Genomic DNA, 24,207 nt, shown 5'->3' on the forward strand with positions numbered 1-24,207 from the left:
GAGCTTACCCACTTCATGGTGTATGTTTATAATCTGGTAGTGATTGGCTCCATCCTTTGGAAGATAGGCATGATTGATTAAAAAAATCAATCAGAGTAAAGGGAAGAGAGAATCTGGCTTACTCATAATAGAGAAGTGTGTTAAAGGCATTGTATAAATTATGGATGTTCTCTGAAAAATTACCATACAATGTGATCCTTAGATATTTCTCTAAACTAACTTTTGTTTTAGAATTTAAGATATAAGTTTCTAATCACCACTAAAATCCTAAACAGTGTTTCCTATAGGATTTAGCAAGATAAATGGAACCCTGCCTTGGGCTCCCCACTTAGCAGGGAATCTGCTTCTCTCCCTCTGTCTCTCTCTCAAATAAATAAATAAAATCTTTTTTAAAAAAGATAAATTTGGGGATGCCTAGGTGGCTCAGCGGTTTAGTGCCTGCCTTCGGCCCAGAGCATGATCCTGGAGTCCCAGGTTCGAGTTCCATACCAGGCTCCCTGCTTGGAGCCTGCTTCTCCCTCTGCTTGTGTCTCTGCCTCTCTCTCACTTTCTCTCTGTCTCTCACAAATAAATAATTAAATCTTTTAAAAATAAATAAAAATAAAAATAATAAATTTTAGATGGTCCATTTATTTCTTTAAAGAAATGAAATAGCGATGCCTGGGTGGCTCAGTGGTTGAGTGCTTTTGGCTCAGGGCGTGATCCTGGGGTCCTGGGATGGAGTCCCACATCAGGCTCCCTGCATGGGGCCTGCTTCTCCTCCCCTGCCTGTGTCTCTGCCTCTCTCTGTGTCTCTCATGAATAAATTTTTTTTTAAAGATTATTTTTATTATTCATGAAGGACACAGAGAGAGAGGCAGAGACACAGGCAGAAGGAGAAGCAGGCTCCGTGCAGGGAGCCCGATGTGGGACTCGATCCCAGGACTCCAGGATCATGCCTTGGGCTAAAGGCAGGCACTAAACCGCTGAGCCACCCAGGCTGCCCAAATTTTTTTAAATGAAATAAAATAATAGGAAAAAGGCTATTTAAAGATAAGTAATTATGCAGATAGTCCTATAATTTGGTAAAGAGACTGGGTAGTGTATAACCCTAAAAGAAAGCAGGGAAGGGGGGGAAACCATGGCCATCTTTTACATACTATGAGAGGAAACATGGGATGGCAGAGACTTTAGCAAAAAGTGTAGGTCTGGTGCTGGCTGCAGGAGAGACCTATTTACAGGCTGTGGGTCCTACTGACAAATGGTGTGGCAGGTCTTCTGCCCTATGCACATCTGTTTTCCTGACTGTCAAAGATCTGATCCAGCACGGCTTTAAAAGAGTGGATAAGACAGGGCACCTGTCTGGCTCAGTTGGTAGAGCATGTGACTCTTGATCTTGGGGTTGTGAGTTCAAGCCCCATGTTGGGCATAGAGTTTACTTAGTAAAAAATAAATTAAAAAAGAGTGGGCAAGACATTTGCAGCAACCTAGATGGAGCTAGACAGTATAACACTAAGTGAAATAAGTCAGAGAAAGACAAATACCATATGATTTCACTCATATGTGGGAATTTAAGAAACAAATGAGCAAAAGAAAAAGAGAGACAGAGAGAGAGACAAACCAAGAAACAGATTCTTTTTTTAAAAAATAAGAATTTTTTTTATTTTATTTTTTTAAAGATCTTATTTCTTCATGAGAGACACACACAGAGAGAGAGAGGCAGAGACACAGGCAGAGAGAGAAGCAGGCTCCATGCAGGAAGCCTGATGGGGGGCCCGATCCCGAGACTCCAGGATCAAGCCCTGGGCCGAAAGCAGATGCCTAACCGCTGAACCACCCAGGCATCCCAAGAAACATATTCTTAACAGATTCTTATTGAGAATAAGCTGAGGGTTACCAGAGGGGAGGTGGGTGGGGGATGGGTGAAAGAAGTGATGGGGATGAAGGACTGAACTGTGATGAGCACCAAGTGATATATGGAAGTGTTGAATCACTATGTTGTACACCTGAAATTAATACAACACTGTATGTTACCTCTAAGGAAATTAAAATTAAAAACAATTTTTAATTAATTAATTAATTAATTAATTAAAATAAAAGAATGGGAAGAGAAGCAAAAAAGAAGAATAAGTGCCCAAGGGAAGAGACTCACTTCAACTGAAATCCAAATTGTGTAACAGCAAACCCATCAGGCAGGTGCTTTTTGTTTTGTTTTAAGATTTTTCATTTTCTAAATAATCTATACCACATTTTCTACCAACTAAGCCGGCCAGGTGTCCCATCAGTGAGGTATTTTTACTGACAAGCCCACAATTAGCATACCTGTTCCAGTGTGGGTTTCTGGCCACCAATGTTGTCGATGTTCAGTGCTTTAACAATTCAAACTCATTTCAAACCCCGAAAGTCTTGGGTCAGAATATCACCATTTAATCATGTGAGGAAGAAGAAAAATAGAGCATATGAAAAAGCTTCAGAGATTAGGATTTTAAAGAGCTGGGGCTCTGTTACTTAAGAGTCACGAGGATATGAAAAGAACAGTTCTGATTATGTACAGGGAAGCATCATTTAGAGCGATGCTTCTCCAAATACAGTCTGAGGTCTTATGGCATCCCTGTTGCTGGGCTGTTTGTTAGAATGCAAATTTTCAGGGCTCCGCCCTGATCCAGGGAATGAGAATCTTGGAGGGTGGGGCCTGGCAGTCTGCTTTAACAAGATCTCCAAATGCTTCTTTTGTGCACTAAAGCTTGCAAAGCAGTGATTCAGATTTTCATTACCAGATTACCACCCATTAGTGGGTTGTAAAATCAATTCAGTAGGCAGTGACCAGTATTTTACAAAAGCAAAATATAATACAATAGAAAATGGAGCGCATCCCATGTTACATGGGTATGAGCTCATGAAACTTGTTTCTGTTCTAGACATGTATGTACACCCATGTGTACTGATTTAAATGAAGCAGCACTTTTGATTTTTGAAGAACTGGTAGGATATAATAAGAAGCTACACATTTTATATGAAGCCAGAACTGTTTGGTTGACGATAAAACACATTGACAGCTTAATGTGGATTCCTGTTTGGAAAGAGAGTGAAGAGAGAAGGAAGAGGGCCAAGGAAAGAACATAGCAAGCCAAGGTTTTTTAACTCCAGAATTATCATGGGGAAAGAAAAAAAACGGCCTACCCAGAGAGGAAAAGGAGGGGGACATATACCACAGAGGAGATGTCAAGGAGAATAAGTATAAGACAAGGTCATGTATGACCTTCAAGAAACAATCATGTAAGTAAGAATATTCATTCACTCATTGATTCATTCACAGAACATCTATTGCCCATCAGAGTTGCCAGGCACTGTTAGGTGCTGGGGGTTATATAGAATAGAAGAGATGTGAAGCCTATCATGGACCACACTGCTTAGTGACTAGCAAGCAAGATCAACAGCATGATCAGTGCTGTGGGGAAGCATTAACACAGCACTTAGTGGGAACACAGACGTCAGCCCGTGATGATGTGGTTGGAGTGGGGTCACAGCAGACATCCATATGGAGAGGGCATTTAATCAAAATGATGATCACATCTTTTTTTTTTTTTTTTTTGATTGAAGGGGAAAGGAGGGAAAATGATGATCACATCTAAACGTGGTATTCTATTTTGAAACTAACCAGTGAGTATCCAGGTCAGTGTTTCTCAAACATTAGTGTGCATCAAAACCCTTTAGAGGAAGCCCTTCAAGCACTTTTGGATTCAGTGGGTCTGGGGTAGGGGTCTGATAATTTGCCTTTCTGACTTAGTCCCAGGCAACTTAGATATTGTTAATCTGGAGACTATTCTTTGAGGATTACTGATCTACATGGTTAAATTAAGAATTCTGTTAGATGGTGTTTCTAGAAGTACAATTTAAAGTAGGTGTGCGGGGCTGTGGGAGTGTGCGGGGCTGCGGGTGGGAAAGGGGTACTGTTTCGCTGCTCTGCACCCACCAGAGCTGGCACCCATCTGCCTGTGGTGTCTTGTCTTCCCTGGAGCATCCTCTCTGTGACCCTGAAAGGATGCTTGGTGGAACGAGAAAGACCTGGCTATATTTTTGTGGGAGGCTGTGGAGGAAAGTCTTTCCAAAGTCCAGGAACCCTTGAGCTGACATTATGCATATGGTGGAAGGTTACAAGGATGGGAACCCTTTTCTGAGGAAACTCCCTAATTGTTCAACCAAAGCAAAGACCACCAGTAGCAGGCGGCCAAAGAACAGAAAAGGAAAGTACTTGCCATTGGTGTGTTAAAATTTCCAGAAAAGTCTTCCCACAGCAGTGCTATTTTGAGAACAACAGGACTAGAAGAGAAGCCTCGGTATCATCTATAGGATCTCCCTTATTTGCCCAGTTTGCTCAAGGTCAACAACAGATTATCAACAGATTAAGACTGGAACCCAAATTCTATTATGTCTTTCCATTTTGCCACACCAACACTCCTATTTGCTCCTTGTTCTGGTTGTTGAAGTACGTTCCCTCAAAGTTCATACGTTGAAGTTCTAACTCCCCAGGATCAGAAAAATGTGACTTTATTTAGAAATAAGGTCGTTGCAGATGTACTTAGTTGCTGAAGGAGAGTGGATCTCTAACCCAATATGACCCGTGTTCTTATTAAAAGGGGAATTTTGGAGCTGGATAGGTGCGCAGGAGTATGACGTGTTGACAAAGAGAGCAAGAGGATGCACCTATAAGTCAAGGAATGTCAAAGACTGCCAATAAACCACCATAAGCTGGAGAGAGGCATGAAACAGATTCTCCCTCCCAGCCCTCAGGAGGAACCAACACCTCGATCTCGGACTTCTGGTCTCTGGAACTTTGAGACAATACATTTCTGCTGTTGAAGGGAGAAAAAAAGTAGATAGAATTTAGCTGATCTGCACGCATATAAAAATTAGTTTTTCTTTGCTTACATTTTGATGGGTTAATAATTCACTGTCACTAGAAAATTTTCACTTAACTTTTATTCTAAAATGTTTTACTAAGATTTAATATTTAGCTTAGGTATTTGACAGTCAGGCAACTGTTCTTGTGTGTGGCAAAGACATGCTTGCTATGTGCTTGTCAAAGTGATTTTTTTTTTTTTTTCTGGGCACACACATAAGACCACATTTCCTGACCCCTTTGCAGTTGAGTTAGACCATGTGACTGATTTCTGCCAGCACGGATCGTGGGTCGGAGGGACGCAAACCCTTCCAGGCCTGGCTGAAACTTCTTTCAATTGCTGCCCTTTTCCTCTGGCCAGCCAGGCACACAGGATTTAGAGAAGGCTCTGTGAGGAGTCTGGGGCCTGCTGAGATGCTACATAAGAGCATGGGTCCCTAAGCCACCACTTTGAAGAGAAACCCAAGATTGCCATGAAGGTGGGGAACCATCTGAAGAGAGATGAGAGGGCAGACGAGGTGAGCTCACAACGTGCTTTCCTTGCATCATGGCCCTCAGGTTTCAGAGTTTGATTCCACGGTGTAGCCTATCTTGTCCTAAGATGCCTGGTACAGAGTCACACAAAACACGTAATTATGAGCTTAATGATCAGCTTCAATTTCTATTCTCTTATGTCCAACATTCAGGCTGTAAATGACTTTTCTGGCCACTCATTTATTCAATAGATATTCACCTAGAGGCTACTGTGTGCCAAGTACTGGCAATGGTGAGCAAAAAAACACACGCCTTACATCCAATCATGAAATTTAGTCTTGTGAGGTAGGGACATAAATCAATGCTCAAACATGTAAAATTCTAGCTGTTGTGGGTGTGATGAATGTTAGAAACCTGGTTCTATAAGGGGTGGATTTTTTTTCCCTAGCTAGGAATAAATGTTGCATGCTTTGACATGTTATTAGCATCTAAATAAAAATGATTTTAAAATATAAGTTTGGTTGTGATGAAGCAAAATATAACAAAATCTGGATACAACTAAGACTCATACGGTTTTATCGATAAATCTTTACATTTAATAGTTTTAACTACTGAATGGCATTTGCTCCATGTTATAGGCACCTAAACTTTTAAAATGCATATATAATGATGAATGTGAAATTCTTTAACTTATCAGTTGTCAGCTCCTCAGAAACTTGCAAACAGTCTTTTACTCCCTTTTTAAAATCATAGTGTGTTACTTTTCTATATTCCTGTACCAGAGTTTTACACTGAAGGCCTCATTCAGTAAAAGCTAGATCACATCATATCACTAAATACCTTCTTGAATTAGAACTTGTCATTCTGGTAACCACTTTAGCCTTTCAAATTTTTCTCTGCTTACCGAGTAAACAATGGTTTCAGTAAGCTCACACACAGGATGAAAGATTTTTTTAGGTTTGCATTGAGTCACTTTGTTTTTCCATTCTCAGATACTGATATATATTAATAAACACATGCATATACTTTCTCAAACATGTTTTATATACACACACAATGCATCTATATCTACATATTCTTCACTTTTGTTTGAAAACTTGATTCTCATTTTTGGACGATGAAAATCATCACACAAATGACATTACAAATGTGGAAAAAAGATAAGTTATTTATTTGTGCAGCTTGTACAAAAATATCAGTTATTATTTTCACATAGTGGATACTTCAGGCATTTTCAAAATGCATATCCAGACCATGCTCTGCCACCAAGATACTACATAACAGAAATGAACTGAGGATTCTAAAAAAAGAAAAAAGAAAAAGAAATTCTTTAACTTATCAGTTTGTTAGCTCCTCAGGAAATTTTGCTAATTTCCATTTTAGAGAAATTATAGGATTTTATTATTATTTATAAAGTTTAAGTAATCTCTACACCCAAAGTGGGGCCCCCCATCCCAGATATCAAAAGTCTCATTACTCTACTCACTGAGCCAGCCAGGTGACCCTAGAGAAACCACAGGATTTTAAAGCTGCCGGTGCCCTAGGAATTTAATATAAACATCCCCGGTCAGGAAACTAAAGCCCAAAACGGTAAAGTTTGTTCACGACACGTAATTCAGTTCTGATCCCAGACCTAGACCCCAGATGGTCCTAAATCAGGTGCAGCTTTCTCTGCATCACAGTTTTCGTTTTGCACCCGAAGGTCAGGCTGGATTATCTTTAGTTCTTCCCACTACGCTTCCCCCAACGGTCAGTTTCATGGGGGTGAGTCTAGTGAAGATCTGAGTTGGCTTCTGCCCTCTTGGGTTATTTATGTTTTTGCTGTTTAGTTTTTTATCATCAACATCGCTGAGCTTCTGTTTTATTTAAAAGACACGCTCTGAGTAACATGGAAGAACCTCCGCAAACACCCCTCCCCCCGCAAACCGAAGGCTCGGGACCCAGGAGACAGACCCCTCCCAACCCCCCAGCAGGGAAAACCACAAGTTGCGAGACGCGGTCTCATCCAGGGTCCCAGGGCCACGTGCGAGGGGAGGGGCCGCCTTCTGGTTGGCGCCCCGAGGGGCTCCGTCCGTCCAATCGGCTTCGGCCCCGCGGTGGCGGAGGGGGCGGGGCCAACGGCCTGTCCGTCACCGAGCCCACGGGCCGCAGCACCTACCACACCGCTGTACCTTGGCGGGGGCGGGGCGGGGCGGGCAGGCCGCGGCCGCGGGGGGCGGGGCCGGGCCGGCGGAAGCCAATCCGCGGGGCGGCGCGAGGGGGCGGGGGTGGGGCCGCCCGCCCGCGACCCAAACACCCGAGTCCGGGTGCACTTTGGAGCCGCGCTGCTCCTCGGCCTTCCGGTGCGAGCCGGGGCGCCTCCTCCCCGGCCGGGCGCCCCCACCCCCGGGGCCCACAACCCCCCGCCCCCCGCGCCCCTCCTTCGCAGGGGGGAGTGCGGCGACGGTTGCCGGGAAGCGCGCGCCGCCCCTCCCTCCCCTCCCCTCCTCCGTCCTCCCCTCACGCGCCGCCCGTTTTTTTTTTTTTTTTTTCCTCTTTCCTCCGTTAATACCAGCTGGGTGGCTGGGGGGAGGAGGGAAGGTGGCCCCGGCGGAGTCTGGGCGGGCGCCTCCCCCTCAGCCGCGAGCCGCCGCCGTGTGAGCCGGAGGATGGCGGCGGTGGCTGCGGCCGCCCGGGAGGAGGCGGTACCGAGGCCCGGAGCGCAGAGCGCGGCGACGGCGGCAGAGAGCGGCAGCGGCCCGTCGCGGCGCCTCAGAACCGAAACCGGCGGCCGCCGCAGCGCCACCTGAGCCGGCCGCGGCGCGACCTCCTTGCTGCCCTCGCCTCCCCTCCGCGGCCTCGGCGGGCCCCCCGCCCCCGCCCCCGCCCCGCGAGCCCAGGAGCGCGCCGGGCGCCGACCGCCCTTCGGGGCTCCGGGCGGCGGCCCTGGACGTGCGGGCTGGTGGCAGCGCCGGCCGCGGCGCCTCGGCCCTGCCCGCTCGCTCCCGCCCTCCCGGCCCGGGGCAGGGCGGACATGGGCGCCAAGCAGAGCGGCCCGGCCGCCGCTAACGGCCGCACCCGCGCCTACTCGGGCTCGGATCTACCTTCCAGCAGCGGCGGAGGGACCAACGGGACGGCGGGCGGCGGCGGCGGCGGCGGCGCGCGGGCCGCGGCGCGGTTTCCGGCTCAGGTGCCGGGCGCGCACCAGCCCAGCGGCTCGGGCGGCGCCGCGGCGGCCTCGGCGGCCCCGCGCAGCCGCTCCCTCGGCGGGGCCGTGGGGAGCGTGGCGGCGGCGGCCCGCGCGGCGCAGTCGTCCTTCAGCATCCCCAACAGCAGCAGCGGCCCGTACGGCTCGCAGGACTCGGTGCACAGCAGCCCCGAGGACGGCGGCGGCGGCGGCGGCAGGGACCGGCCGGCGGGCGGGGGCCCCGGCGGGCCGCGCCTGGTGATCGGCTCCTTACCGGCTCACCTCTCGCCGCACATGTTCGGAGGTACGCCCGGCTCTCCGCGCCTCTCCCTGCACGTGGGCCGGGGCCGCGCCCGCGCCCGCGCCGCTGCCCCCCCTCACCTCAGCCGCGCGGCCCGGCTCGCCCACCGCTCGGGGAGGGGGAGGGCGGGGGGGGGGCGGGGGCGCGTGGGGGGGGCGGGGGGTCGCCGCGTAGCCCCGCGCGCGCCGCCCCCTCCCTGGGCGTCGGTTGTGCGACCCCGGGGCGCCCCCGCTGGGGAAGCCCTGCGTCCCCCCCCCACCCCCCGGGGTGAATGGAGCAAAGGTTGTTTCTCCAGCAAACCGAGGCGCCAGCCCTCGTGCTTTTGTAGCTCTGAGGATCAGGAAGTCGGGAGAAGACCGGCTGGTTGCCTAACGTAGTTCTTTATAACTGGGGACCCGAGCGGTGAGCTTTTTTTAAAAAAAAAAAAAAAAAAGAAAGAAAAAAGAAAAAAAAAAAAGGCCGAGAGTCCGTCCGAGCGTGTCGAAGGAACGTAGGGGTGTCTGAGAAAGGAGGGAGTCCGACTGTTCACGCAGCCGTAGCCCCGAAGCCTCTGTAAACAGCCCCACCTACCGCGTAGGCTGGGTCGGCCGCGCGTGCGGTGGGAGACGCGGGTTTGAGTCGCTCGGACCGGGGCGTTTGAAACATTGGACGCAGTTTCTCCGAGGGAAGCCCGATGACCAGAACTCCGCCCAAAAGACGCGGTGAAAAGCATAGGCAGGCGCTTTTACTGGAAAGCAGTGCTGACTAGGAGTTGAGGAGAAGTCACTTTGTGGTGACTGGAAATTTTCAACGGCAAAACGATGAGCTTCTGTGTGGAAACAGGAAGGGTGCACTTGATCAGAGGAAACTGGATTTGGCCTCTTGAGTCCTGTTCTATAGTGATTTACTCTGCCTTAAAAACGGTTAGCATCGTAAACGAATCAAGACACCCCCCCCCCCCCTTCCCAGTTGGTGAGAAGAAATTGGAAGTTTGATCTGGTCGGGGGCGCTGACTATAGTAGTAGGTGAACATCCCCATATCATTGCCTTGTGTACTGTGATCTTACATGAATTCACAAGTGAGCACAGCCGGAGCAGTGAGAAAAGCATTGCCTCCATTTTTGTAGCCCTTTTTTCCCCCACAGAGGTGAGAAATTTGAGTTGGTCAAGTGGAATGTTCAGTAATTTATCTGTTCTCATGTTCTGTGCTTTCAATATTCATGTTGGCAAATTGAAAATGGGAATGTCAGGTTTCGTTTTTTTCATGTCATTTATGCTGCCTTGCACATTCAATCTAGAACAACTCTTTACTTGAATTACTTGTTATAATTTTGCTATGAAAATAGAAATATCGACGCTCCTAAAATTGCGTCATTAAAAACCATCTTGCATTTTTGAGAAAAAGAACTGGTGCTGTTCTTACTGTGATTGGAGCATAATTAATGCAGTTGAAGGTTAGTTTGATCTTAACACAGCTGTAGTCGTAGTCAGTCACTACACTGAGGAATAACAAAAGACAGTTTCTTGAGAATGGAAGATTAGTGCAAGAATAAAGGATAAGCTGGTTTTTAAAAATATCTTTTTAAAGTGAAAATTTGCATTTAGCAGTTATGATCATCAAAAGGTATATTTAAAAGCTTGCTAAAGGAATAAGAAAGCTTGTCAAATTATTATCTTATTTCTTTAATACACTGATTACTATATTTTTCCTAATTGGCTGATAATTACCCTTAACAAAGAGTTAGTATATCTGTATGGATTTATTTTCTGAAAATAAATACCTTCCATTCAGAGTGGGGGGTGGGGTGGGCAAATAGTTGATATTCCTGCTATTCATGGTAAGTTAGCAAATGAAAAAGACCTAGTTCGTAAGAGTAGAAGTAAAGTAAACTTAGCCTTTTTTTTAAAATTTAAGTTCCTAGTTTTGTGCACTTAGTTCTTTTTGTACTTTCAGGGTTAGGATGATTGGAGCTAATAGTACAGTGACGCTGTAGAACTTGTGGCAGCCTTTCCTAACCAGGTCTCTGTAGAGAATAGAGCCCTTAATGTCCTAAGGCATCTATTGTATGCAGCTAATTAACTTTTTTCTCCTTTGCATTTAGAATGATTCTAGGTATGTGTCATTCTTCTGAAATTTGAGAAAACAGTCAAATACTCTGTGTTTGGTAGTTCAGATGAGGAACTCCAGTTGAGAGAGCCTGGAAGGGGTTCAGAGAAATTACCTATTCCCATTGTATGTATGATAAGAACAAATCAATATGCAGGTACCTTAAATCCAAGTTGACACAGGGAGATGGAATACTCCTATGTAAAAACGCATCTTCCTACAGGCATATGCTTTCATGAGATTTTTACTTCTATTTCAATGGGCAGGTTTATCAGGGAAACTTAATAGACAAATACTTCTCATCCAGAGATTTAGGAAGCCAGTTGACGAATCTTTATTTTCAGATGATGAAACCTTATTTTAAAAAATTAAGCTTGATTATACTTCCCATTGACTTAATTTCTTAGTATGTATTTATAGTATTAATGTATTCAGTTATAAATTGTATGCATGTTTGGGCATATATAAAGTAATTCCCTCTGAAAATTGAGAAAAGGAATTATTTCCGAATTAGTGGGATGTTTTGCTGTAATTTTGTAAGACTTCTTTTAATTGATATTTGTGTTATTTTGTACTAAGAAAATATGGTACTAATAAGATTCAAAATTGTTCTTCTCTTTTGGGCCTGCCATGTAATTTATAGAAAAGGAAAACCTAAACAGCATACCTCTCTCTCTTTCACAGTAGCCTAGCAAGGTGAATTGTTACTAGTTTCATGATAATGAATTACCAAATTGATATAAGGTTTTCTGTGTTGGTTTTGAGTATATTTTAGCTGTATATATTATTATTCAGTTCTCTGGAGAGAAACAGAAGAGAGGTGCTTAATCCAGATATTTTAGTGTACAGAAATTTCCTAGAAATGAAGGATTTTTCTTATTTTTGTTCTTTCAGACTGCTGAGTCTAATACTATTAAAGTGAACAAACGCCTTCTCTTTGTTTTAAAACAGGCCTTTGGTAATACATAGGCTACTATTTAAAAGCCTTGGTGGTATTTTAGGATTTGGGGGCCTTTATTTTATGTCTACATTTTGTCCACTATCAAGTTGCTAATGTTCATAAAATCAGTTATTATGGGTGGATTCTTTAATGATCGATCCAGCAAGGATGGGGAAGGTAAATTGGACTATGAAAAAATATACCAGTGAATGGAGACTGCATCTACAGAAATCATGTGGGCTTCTCTTATAACCAGTCCATGGTTATAAGAAGTGAAAATGTAGAATGAATTGATCTAGACAGGTAACTGGTGGTACTCGATTGCTCTTGGCCTTCTCCTAAATGGCTTGAGTTTGTTTGGGTCTGGTGTGTCCTTGAGTGTTTCAGTAGGCTAATTCAGGCGCCTCCTGTTACTTAAGAAACATGCTTCCTTATGTTGAAGGAGTGTGGCTTATCTCTTAAAACGGAATGTTTTAAATTAAATCTGTATTTCTAGATAGGTTTATTTCTCTGAATTTTCAAGAAAGATGCAGGTTTTTTTTTTTTTTTTTAAGATTTTATTTATTTATTCATGAGACAGAGAGAGAAAGGGACAGAGGCAGAGACACAGGAGAGGGAGAAGCAGGCTCCATGCAGGGAGCCTGATGTGGGACTCCATCCTGGGACTCCAGGATCAGGCCCCAGGCTGAAGGCGGCGCTAAACCGCTGAGCCACCCGGGCTGCCCAAAGATGCAGGTTTTGAAGGTAGTGCATTTTCTCCGTTGTTCCTGAATTATTCTCGGTCATTACCTTTTTTTCCAGTACTTAGTGCCAAAATATTTGAATTTGGGATATGGTGATTAATCTACTTTCTGTTTCTGAATTTTCTTTTATTCAGTTGAAAACCTTTATGCAGTGTGGCAGAAGAGAAATCTGCTGCTTCCTAAGAAAAGTTACACTTCTAAACATTACCCCTGTCCCTGCCGGAAAGAACAAGAACTCTGGTGGCTAATGTTTCTCACCTGTAATCCCACATATCTTAAAACACTATAGGAGATATCTAATGTTGTATGCTTTGTTAGGGTAAAGTGTGGACATTGTCCTGGAAGTTTCTGCTTTGGGAATATTTTGAAATGGTCTTTTCTGCCCCCCCCCCCCCCCCCAGCTTTATTTTTTGATCTTTTATTTTCCCTGAAAATTCTCTTGTCTGTAGGGTAGAAAGTGGGCTGGAGGAAGGAATGGTTTGTGTTGCACTGGGCATCATCTGATATGAAAGGTGCCTGACCTAAGTACTTATGATGCTTTGCTAATTGCAAAGCCAGTCATCATACTAAAGATAGTGCCTCCAGCAAGGCCCCAGCCCTTTCCAATTTGATTGCTTTGCCTGGTAACCAGTTACCAATACTGTTAATTAGATACCAGCTTTTAAAATATTTACTTTTTATTCTGTGTTTATAAGGAGAATTGCCTTAATGTTATACTTACTGCATATCCTGGGTATATTAGCAAATGGGTTAAAAGAAAGAAGTATAGGAACAGTTTTATGTAGCAAAGTACTTCTTTTTTTTTTTTTTTAAGCAAAGTACTTCTTAAATGTTTTAACTGTGCGTGCATTTGGTATTAACTAATGAATTAAGTTCTGTGTTTAAGTGCTTAGAAATTGGGGAAAACGTGTCTTTTGTGTAAACAGCAAAGGGTTCAGAAATATCAGGTTCTGATTATATAAGTTTTCTATGCTGCTTATTAGAAATTGTTATAAATTTTGCTGTCCAAAACAACACATTTATTATTTCAGTTTCTGTGGATGAGGAGTCTGGGTTCAGTTTAACTTAGGTCTTCTGCAAGATTGCAATAAAGGTATGCCAGGACTGGGTTGCTATTTCGCGACTCACCTGGGGAAGGGTCTGCTTTTGAGGCCTCCCCTACCCCCCCAAGTTGTTGGCAGAATTCATTTCCTCATGATTACTAAGCTCATGACTTGCTGCTTTAAAGCCAGCAAAGGAGATGGTCTAGCAGGGTGAGCTGGTGTTACACTCTTACGTAAATATGTACATGTACTTACATAAAGCCCATTGCTTTGCTGCAACCACTGGTTGGGAGCAAGTCACAGGTCCTGCTAGACTGGAGGGAAGAGAATGACAGGTGTTAATTTCAGAAGGCAGGGATCATGTGTGGCCATCCTAAAGTCTACCACATTGATTATAGACTTAGGTTGACTGCTAAACATGCAACTATTCTAACTGTATTTTTAAACTCGTTTTTTATTTACTGTGGGAAAGTTGTAATAATGCATGTGGTAAATGTTGCTTTAGTAAACATGAATTTATTTCTTAAAGGGCTGGCATTGTAGTTTTCAGGGGTGCAAACCAAGCTTCTCCTGTGCTTGCTCAGGTCTCATTTGAATTTGAGGTTATTATGCATTGTAACAAGTGCTACAGTAGGGCTATTAGCAGAAAGCTTTGTAAGATTTCCTTGTCCCGGGTAGGGAACACTTCACAGAGGCAGATAACATTTGAGCTGTAAGGATTTAGCAATTGTACCCTGGGGGAGGGAGGGGGGGCGGCGGGCGGCGGGGGGGGGGGGGGGGGGGGGGGGGGGGGGTTGCCGCACACTGCAGACTAAGGAAGAATCCACAAAAGCCTTGGATTTTGATAAGGCATATTGAAAAGTTAAATGTGTCTGGGTTGTAGGGTGTAAGGAGGACTGATGAGAACATGAAACTAGAAAAGTTAGTTTGGGCCATTTGTTGAAGGCTTTTATAGTGCTATACCTTTGTTTTACTTAAGTTTTTTTTTTTTTTTTTTTACTTAAGTTTTAAAAGTAGGCCCCACTCCAGTCGTAGTTTGTATGGATGGCAACCTTCCTGAGAAATTACTGCAGTGCTCTGCCTGTGACACTGTGAGAGCTCCGCTGATCATGATTAAATTGCCTGTTAAGAGAGAGGTAGCAGGAAGATAAGCTAGGACTCTTTTAGACTATCGTTGGTGGAAGACACCTAAATTGAGATTATGGCATTGTGGAGGAGAGGAAAAGTTGGATTTGAGTGAGATTTCTAAGGTAAAACTGAATAGGATTGAGAAACCTGGATGCATAGTGATGTCATTAACCAGTATTAAAAATACAAAAAGAAAGAAAAAAATTTAGGAAATGAAGAGTTCTTTCAGACCTGTTAAATTTGGAGTGGCTATGGGATTTCCATCTGGAAGCATCCTTTAAGCAATTGGAAATACACATCAGTAATTTAGTACGTTACGAAAACTTGAGAAATAGCCAATTAGCAGATTTTAAGTGAAGCCAAAAAATGGATGAGATTACTAAGGGATGAATATAAATTGAGGAGGAGCAAGCATGGAATCCTGGCGAGCGAGAATTTTAAGAGAAAAGCAGAGTAGGGGACAGTGATCAGAATTGAACCCAAGGAAAAGAAGTTGATAGAAATGTTTTTTATCATAAAAATAATACATGTTCACTAGAGAAGACTAAAATACAGAAAACACTGAAAAACACACAAAAGAAATAGCAAATCACTAGTAATCTTATAGCCAGAAATAACCAGAATCAAATGTTGATGTCTACTTTTTCTTTAAGTTTATTATTAAAATTTTATTTAAATTCAGTTAGTTAACATATATTATTGGTTTCAGAGGTAGAGGTCTTCAGTCTTATATAACACTGAGTGCTTATTATGTCACGTGCCCTCCTTCACGTTCATCACCCAGTTACCCCATCCCCCCACCCTCTCCCCTTCAGTGTCCCCTGTTTGTTTCCTGTGATTAAGAATCTTTTGGGATGCCTGGGTGGCTTAGCAGTTAAGCTCCTGCCTTTGGCCCAGGGTGTGATTCTGGAGTCTCGGGACCAAGTCCGATCGGGCTCCCTGCGTGGAGCCTGCTTCTCTCTTTGCCTGTGTCTCTGCCTCTCTCTCTGTCTCTCATGAATAAACAAACACAATTAAAAAAATAAAGAATAATCTTTTATGGTTTATGTCACTCTCTGATTTCATCTTATTTTTTCCTCTCTTCTATGGTCCTCTGTTTTGTTTTTAAAATTTCATATATGAGTGAGATCATATAGTAATTGTCTTTCTCTGTCTACTTTTTCATATATATGTTTTAGATAAAAATTTGGAATATTCTTTTCATTTTAAACTTTTCTGATGTTCTAATGTAAAATTTGAAAGCTACAGATTTTCCTCTGAGAATTGCTTTAGCTGAATCCCACAAATTTTGAAGTGGTTTTATTAGCATGTAGTTAAAAATATTGTCTGATTTCTCTTGTGATTTCTTCTTTGATCCATGGGTTAGATATTTTTTGATGACATGCTCTTTCCACTTTATCAGTTTCTTCTGTGACCTTGAGATTTTTTTATATGACATGGTTTTTAAGGACGGCTCAGTGTTCCAAAATTCACTCAGTAAATATTTAATGAGGACCCACTTTGTCGTGCACTGCTCTAAGGATACAGAAGTGAAGAACTTAAACACATATCCCTGCTTTCATGGACCTTATATTCTACTTGAGCGAGAGAGTAAACAAGTAAAAATATATCGTGTGCTATAGAGTGTTGAATGTGATTGGGAAAAATGGAGTGGGAAGGTGGGCAGAGATTGTGGGGTGGAGACTTGTCCCTGTGTTAAATAGTGTTTGGAAGATAATCTCACTGACAGGGTTGACATTCAAGCAGAGGGGAGGACGCAAGCCATGAGGGATCTCTAAAGGAAAAGCAGAAGGAACAGTAACTAGAAGGGTCCAGAGGAAAGAGTGTACCTGATGTGAGGTGCGAACAGCTGTGAAACCAGTGTAGCTGGCAGAGGGTTGTAGATGGGAGCAGAGAGGAGTGGGATGGGGCAGAATCATAAAATGCCTCGAACCACGGACCTGTCTTTTTGACTTGTTTTAGAAAGAGATGGGGAAGCATTTGAGAGTTTTCTGAGCAGAAGACTGACGTAACTGGACTCGGGCTTTTAAAGGATTACCCTGGCCACAGGGTGAGAGCAGACGCTAGAGGGCAAGAGTCAGGCAAAGGAGTTAAAAAATCAGGGCAAACTATAACAGTGGCTTGGACCAGGGTGGTGGCACTGGAGGTGGTGAGGAGTGGCCAGACTCTGGATGTCCTATTCTTGGAATATGGAGCCAACTGGATGAGCTGTTGAAGGAGTGCAAGGGGAGGTGGAGTTTATATGGTTTGGGCACTATTGGGTACTAGTGCTGTCAAAATCCTGGTGTGCAAATGTTTAGGTCTCTCCAGTTACTTATTAAAAATTTATCAGAGGTGTGGGATTGTTAGAACCAAAGATATGCATATTTGTTCAAGGCATTTGATCTTTGTTGCTGAACTGTCCTTTGGAAAGCGCAGCTTCTTCAAGCAGAGTATAATTTCAGGAGTTTCTAATTTTTTTTTTCCCCTCCCCATGAAAACTCTAGTGAGGTTTTTAATACTAAAGGGCAGGTTCATAGGTGCATTTTGAGTAGTATCTATCAGTCATTATTCTATTCAGTGTTCCTTTTTTTTTAGCAGTAAGTTTAGCGTATCAAAAAAGAATAAGTATATTCCATCGTTTGAATTTAATAAATTCTGACCATCTTGTATATCCCAGTTTTTGTTGGAATTGCGATTAATCTGTGATAATTTATAAATTTATTCTATTTGTATATATGTTAGCTGAGAAAAATAGAACAGAGAAACCATATACTATACATAGTTATTGCATGTAATTCTTTTCAGACTCAGCTTTTGGTTTGAATGATAAATCTTACCACTTTTATTATTGATTTTTAAATGTCATTAGTACTGTTATTTTCTTTCTCATTTTGTGAAGTTAATTTTGCCCTTTCTAGCTGCTGCTTTCTTTTTTTTTTTTTTTAAAGTAATCTCTACACCTAACCACCTAACATGGGGGCTTGAACTCATGGCCTTGAGGTTAAGAGTTTGCATGCTCTACTGCCTGAGCCAGCCAGAGGGGCCTCACTCTTCTTAGTTCATTTTACTTTTCATTTGTTCTTTTTTAACGATAAAAGCACTAAGGCAATGATTACTCCTTGGTACATCGAGTCACTTTCCGTAGCTTTAGATACTAAGTATTTTCATTGTCATTAAGTAAATGAACTCTCTTGAGGAATAATTTTCTTAATGAAGATTTTTTTTTTTTTAACCTGGGAGTTATATTAAAGTGTGTGGCTTTAACATCTTTGGTAAATTTGCTGCTGTGGTTCTTGCTATCCTCTTGTTATTTCTAGTTACCTAGAAGTGTTGCGTTGTGGTCATAGAGTCTTAAGACTTTTTCAGTTGCAAATGATAAAAATACAACATAAAGCAGCATTACGTAGAAAAACAGCATTATAAGTCTTGGATGGATCTATGTTCATCCACTCATCCACTCTTTTTTTTTTTTTAATAATTTATTTTTATTGGTGTTCAGTTTACCAACATACAGAATAACACCCAGTGCTCATCCCGTCAAGTGCCCCCATCAGTGCCTGTCACACATTCACCCCCACCCCCCGCCCTCCTCCCCTTCCACCACCCCTAGTTCTTTTCCCAGAGTTAGGAGTCTTTATGTTCTGTCTCCCTTTCTGATATTTCCTACCACTCATCCACTCTTGATAGGCCTTCTCAACCTGCTAACTCTTTCATTTGGGGTAGTTTTTTGGAATTATTAATATTATTTTTTTAAGATTTTATTTATTTATTCATGAGAGAGAGAGAGAGGCAGAGACACAGGCAGAGGGAGAAGCAGATTCCATGCAGGGAGCCTGACGTGGGACTTGATTCCTGGTCCCCAGGATCACACCCTGGGCTGAAGGCGGTGCTAAACTGCTGAGCCACCCAAGCTGCCCTTTGGAATTATTTCTGTGATTATTTCTTCTGCCATTTTCTTTTCTCATTATTTTAGTGTTGGACACTTAGAGTGATCTTTTGCTTTATTTATTTATTTTTCTTTTTATGGGAGTTTTTCCTTCAACTTTTATCTTCTGACCCTGTTGTTTATTTCTGTAATCTTTTAAAATTTCCAAGAGCTTCTTTTTATTGTGAACTTTTTCATACATTTTGTTCTTGTTTTGTGGGTACAATACCTTTTTCTTAGGATATTAATGTTTTTGTGTATGCATTTGGGTTGGTTCGTTGTTGTTTTTTGTTTTTGTTTTTGTTTTTTCCCCTCCCAATTACTTGAGAGTTGCTTCCCAGTTGCTTTTTCTCTTTGTTTGGCTTCAGGTTTTCATTAGGTTCTTTCTTCAAATGTTTGGTAATCATTGGCTCATTTATTATTTTAAGCATTCAAAATTCATTGGAAGCAGTCTGTGCATATAGAGTTATCTGGGCCCTTTTTCTGAGGAATTAAGAAATTCCTAAGAATTAAATTATTGCCTTTTTCTTTGGATTGGTCATATTTTCCAGAGTGGTCTCTCTCTCTCTCTCTCTCTTTCTCTTTTTGCCTGGAGGACAAACTTTTTATACTTCTAGGAGCAGAGTGAGAAGAAAGTTGGGAGTGTTAACACTCAATTGGTATTATAATTTCCATATTCATTATCAGTAGATACCTCTGCCTTTATTCCTATTATCCCCAAGTCCAGAAACTTTTCTTTCTCCAATTAACAAACCTTCAGTCTAATGCCAGCGTTAAGGAGGAACAACTGCCTAGTTGCTGGAAGTCAGGGAGAATAAGAGACTTGGAGTGAATCTTCTCTCTTTAGTTCTCTTGTGCCTGCCACTTCTTGTGCGTCCTGTGAATAGGTTGCTTGTCTGCTTTCCTAATTCTGCAAGGAGTTACCACTCATTTTCTTTCCGTAGTCTAATGATATCCTTTTTTCTCTCTCTATCCTTTTATAGATTTATTTTCTTTAAAAAATATTATTAATTTTGTAGTATTATTGTAATTATTAATTTTTGTAATTTTGTAATTATTTTTGAAAGATGTTTGAGCTGAGAGGGGCTGTTAAACGTGTTCAGGCAGTTATCCTTAACTTGAAGTCCTCTTCTTTCTAATTGCCTTAGAAATATGAATCCATTTCTATAAATTTCAACAATTCAGATGAAAGTCACTTTCACATCTTCTCTGGTGATCCCATTCATTCCCAGATGTTACTATTATTATCTTTTGTATGTGTATTTCCTAACCTTTTGGTAAATTGACTTACATACTTACAGAGGAAGACAGTTTCATTTGTATGAAATTTTGTGATAGAGACTTATTGACAAGAACATGGTCACACTATATTCTCCTAAAACCACTGGGTTTAGAAGTTTTTTTTATGTGGCAGGACGTAGAAGTATAACTCTTCTCTGTAACTGCTGCATTCTTAACTATTCCATAATAAGCATGTGCTGTAGTTTAACCATTCTTCTGTTGGTACACATTTAGGTGTTTATACTTTTCTAATGCTGTAAAAACCGTCTTTATCAACATATGCATATGTACAGATTTTTCTCAGATGGGTACTATTATGACACCAAACATCTGGAATTTATGTCAGACTCCACAGGTTTAAGGGCATTGTCCTGAGAAGACTACTCTCACTTCAGATTCAGCTACATTTTGGGGTCCCCAGGCCACCTGTACTTCCAAAATTTGGAGGAACAGGTGGGAGGGGAGGTCCCATGACTTCTCCAGTTTGATGATTGACTAGAATAATTCACAGGACTCAAGAAAATGGTATACTCAGGATTATAGTTTTATTATAAAGGTTATAAAGTAGAACCAGCCAAATGAAGAGACACAGTGTAAGATCTGAGAGGATCCTGAATACAGTGCTTTCCTGCCTTTCTCCTTATGGAATCAGGCTGGTCACCCTCCTGACACAATAATGGATACACAAACTAGGATGCTTCCCAAAGCCTAGGTGTCCAGACTTTTTTATTTGAGTTTTATTACGTAGATGTGGTTGTTTAAAAAATTGGCCACATGATTGGACTCAGTCTCTGACTCCCTCTCCTCTCTAGAGGTTGGCCTGGCTCATCACCCCCTCAAGCCTTTACTCTTTTAGGGTTGGTTTTTCTGGTGACTAGCCTCTATTCTGAATTGTCTTAGCAGCATAAAGTCACATGTGATCCCAGGGGGCTCATGAATAGTGAAGACATTCTTATCACTCAGGAAATTCCAAGGGCTTTAGAAGCTCTGTGCCAGGAACCCAGGAACAAAGACCAGACAAATTCTTCATTATACAACAGATACCTAGAAGTAGAATTTTCTGGTTGAATGGTATACACTCTTTAGTTTTTAATAGATATTGAATAGATATCTAATTTTTTTTTTTTAGATATCTAATTTTAATAGATATCCCTCAGAGGCACTACAAAATCTATTTTGCACTAACTTTGCTAGTACTAGATGTTAGTATTTTCCTACATTTCTGTTGATGAAAAATTTGGATTTACATTTCCTAATTGCTATTGAAAATAAGCACTTTTCCATGTGTTTTTTATTAGCCACATATATTTCTTTTTTGAATTGCCTACTTGTTGACTTTGTCCATTTTTTTTGTTTTGTTATCTATTTAATATTGATTTGTAGTTCATTATATATTCTACAGATTAGTTTTTGGTTGTTTATATATTTTAAATATTTCCTCCCAGGTTATTGATTTATAAGATTAAATTTTTATGAATTAGGTTTATTGTGTCAATTGTAACGGTACAGGGTTATGAATTTAAATTAAAATGCCATGTAAAAGTCTATTGCTTCCTATAGATGAAGAAGAAAGGGCCTTTATTTATTTATTTATTCATTCATTTGAGACAGAGACAGTATGAGCAGCATGAGCATGAGAGGCAGAGGGAGAGGGACAAGCAGACTCCTCACTGAGCAGGGAGCCTGGGGCAGGGCTCCATCCCAGGACCCTGAGATCATTACCTAAGCCAAAGGCAGAAGCCTAACCATCTGAGCCACCCAGGCACCCTGAAAGGGCCTTTGTTAATGGCAAGATTCTTTTGGATGATTTTTAGCTGTCTCACATATTGGATCTAGTTTCATAGGGATTTAAATTATATAAGCCCCCATTTGTCTCTGTCCCATTTTTGGGGAACATTTGAACTCTCTCAGAGTAATGAAGAATGGGAAGAGAATATTTGTTGTGGCAGTATGGTGAGAGAAGTCCAAAGGTAATAACTAATTAAAAAATTCTGTGAATTGTATTTATCCAGATCATTCCTCTTCTGTTTTATTAAGGTGATTTAAAATTGACCATAACTCCAAGTGACATAATTCTATAAATATTAAATTCCCTATTATAATAACTTACTGTATGTTTAGTGTCTTTATAAATTGCTATGTGATGTGTTCTTCATGGAATATAGAAGTATGGAGTAGAAGACTTAGTTCTTATATTTAAAATTTTTCCATTGATGGGACGGGGCATAGAGCTTAAATTTTTTTTATCATTGAAGTGATTTCTTAAAAATTCAAATACTAATTTTTTTTTGGCCTAAAACTTTCAGGAATACATCATTTCTTTTTTTTATTATTTTTATTTATTTTTTTCAGAAATACAGTTTCAATAAGTATCAATGAAGCCTTGTTTATAGAACTTAATGGTATAGTGGTATATGTACTGAATATATCTTAATATCCTGCATGAATGTTACCTTGTGTGATAATATTACTAGTTCACACCCATAGATACTTTACAGTTTATAAAAGCATATTTACATACTCTATTTTCAAGTAACATTTTGTAAGACACCGAGAATGTAATTTTCATATTATAAATGAGAAAACTAAGCCTCTGAGATGTTAAGAAATTTGGCTTTTCAGCTGTTTAAATCATAATGACTCTGAATCACAGGAGTGCTTTTTTTTTTTTTTTAATTTTTTTTATTTCACTATGTGTATTAGTTTCTTGCAGATTTTGTAACAAAGTACCACCAGTCTAGTGACTTAAAACAGGGCAAATGTAGTATAGATACGGAGGTCAGCAGTACAAAATAGGTGTCACTGGGCTGAAATCAAAGTGTTGATAGGCTGCTTCTGGAGGTTCTAAGGGAGTACCTGTTTTCTTGTTTTTTTTCCCAGCATTCAGAGACCACCTGTATTTCTTAGTTTATATGACCCCTTCGTCCTCCTTCAGAGGAAGTTACATGGGCCAGGTTTTCTCACACTGACATCTTTCTGGTTTTGACTCTCTTGCCTCACTTCCACATTTTAAAGACCCTTGTGATTGAGTTGGGCCTACCCAGATAATCTAGGATTATCTCTCTATTTTAAGATCAGTGACTAGCAGCCTTAATTCCACTTTGCCATGTAACCTAACATGGTTCCAGGGATTAGGCTATAGACATGTTTGGAGGGCCATTATTTTGCCTATCACGCCATGATAACTCTTGAGTATCCTTTAAGGAAAATGAGGTAGTTTTGGTTTTATAATGAGTTATCACTGGGAGAGGAAAAAATGATACCAAGCTGTAAGAAAATATTTAGAGTAAACTTTATGTATTGGCTATTGAATCTAAAAGAGAATTAGAGGAAGTTCTTTTTCAGAGTGCTTGGCTGGCTCAGTTGGTAGAGTGGAAACTCTTCAGGTCACAGCCATCAGTTCGAGTCCCACATTGGAAGTAGAGTTTACTTTAAAAAAAAAAAAAGAATCTTTTTCTGAAAGATAGTTAATATTTCCCAAGTCTATGAAGCAATAAAAATAAGTGAAATGGTAGATTACAAAAAAACCTATTGTAGTGATTATGATAGTCTCTTGAATAATTCAAAGCAGAGTTGTCATTTTTATTCATATTAAATACTAAAGTCTAGTTATAGTAAGAGGTTCTTCACTTATAGTCTATTGGTTGCTGAATTCGTAGGAAAAACTTCAGGTGGTCCACAAAGCTTTTGAAATTATACAGAATTTTGTGGTTAATGTTAATTTTTTTAGAGGAATAATTCATGGTTTTCATCAGATTTTCAAAGAGGTCTTTCACCTTAAATTAACAACCATTGGTCTACACATTTTTTTTCAAGTCCAGTTAAATTACTTTTTGGTGGGATCCCTGGGTGGCTCAGCAGTTTGGCACCTGCCTTTGGCCCAGGGTGCGATCCTGGAGTCCTGGGATCGAGTCGAGTCTCCCGTCGGGCCCCCGGCATGGAGCCTGCTTCTCCCTCCTCCTGTGTCTCTGCCTCTCTCTCTCTCTCTTCTCTGTCTATCATAAATAAATAAATAAATAAATAAATAAATAAATAAATAAATAAATAAAATCATTTTTTTAAAATTACTTTTGGTATAGTTCTCTGATGTTTTTGTATAGTTCTCTTATACTTGAGATTTAATGTGTAAAGCAAAGTAGTAAACTTCTACCATTTGCTAGTTGTTGATAAGGAGTGAATGTTATAGATACGGATCCTGTTTTCATCAAGCAGAGTAATTGTCACATTGTTTTCTAATCTTTTTTTTAAACCGTTTTGAT

At 41.4% G+C, this 24,207-nt stretch overlaps 1 protein-coding gene across 1 annotated transcript in view; it reads left to right on the top strand.

The window, feature by feature from the left end:
* The first annotated feature begins 7,061 nt into the window (after positions 1-7,061).
* Positions 7,062-24,207, top strand: part of ZNRF2 (zinc and ring finger 2) — a 104,359-nt gene continuing 87,213 nt past the window's right edge. The window contains exon 1 of the mRNA XM_041727861.1: positions 7,062-8,823. Within this exon, the coding sequence (XP_041583795.1) occupies positions 8,367-8,823 (457 nt within the window). The 5' untranslated portion in view covers positions 7,062-8,366. The remainder of the gene's footprint in view (positions 8,824-24,207) is intronic.

Source organism: Vulpes lagopus, chromosome 13, assembly GCF_018345385.1.
Source record: "Vulpes lagopus strain Blue_001 chromosome 13, ASM1834538v1, whole genome shotgun sequence".
NCBI lineage: Eukaryota > Metazoa > Chordata > Mammalia > Carnivora > Canidae > Vulpes > Vulpes lagopus.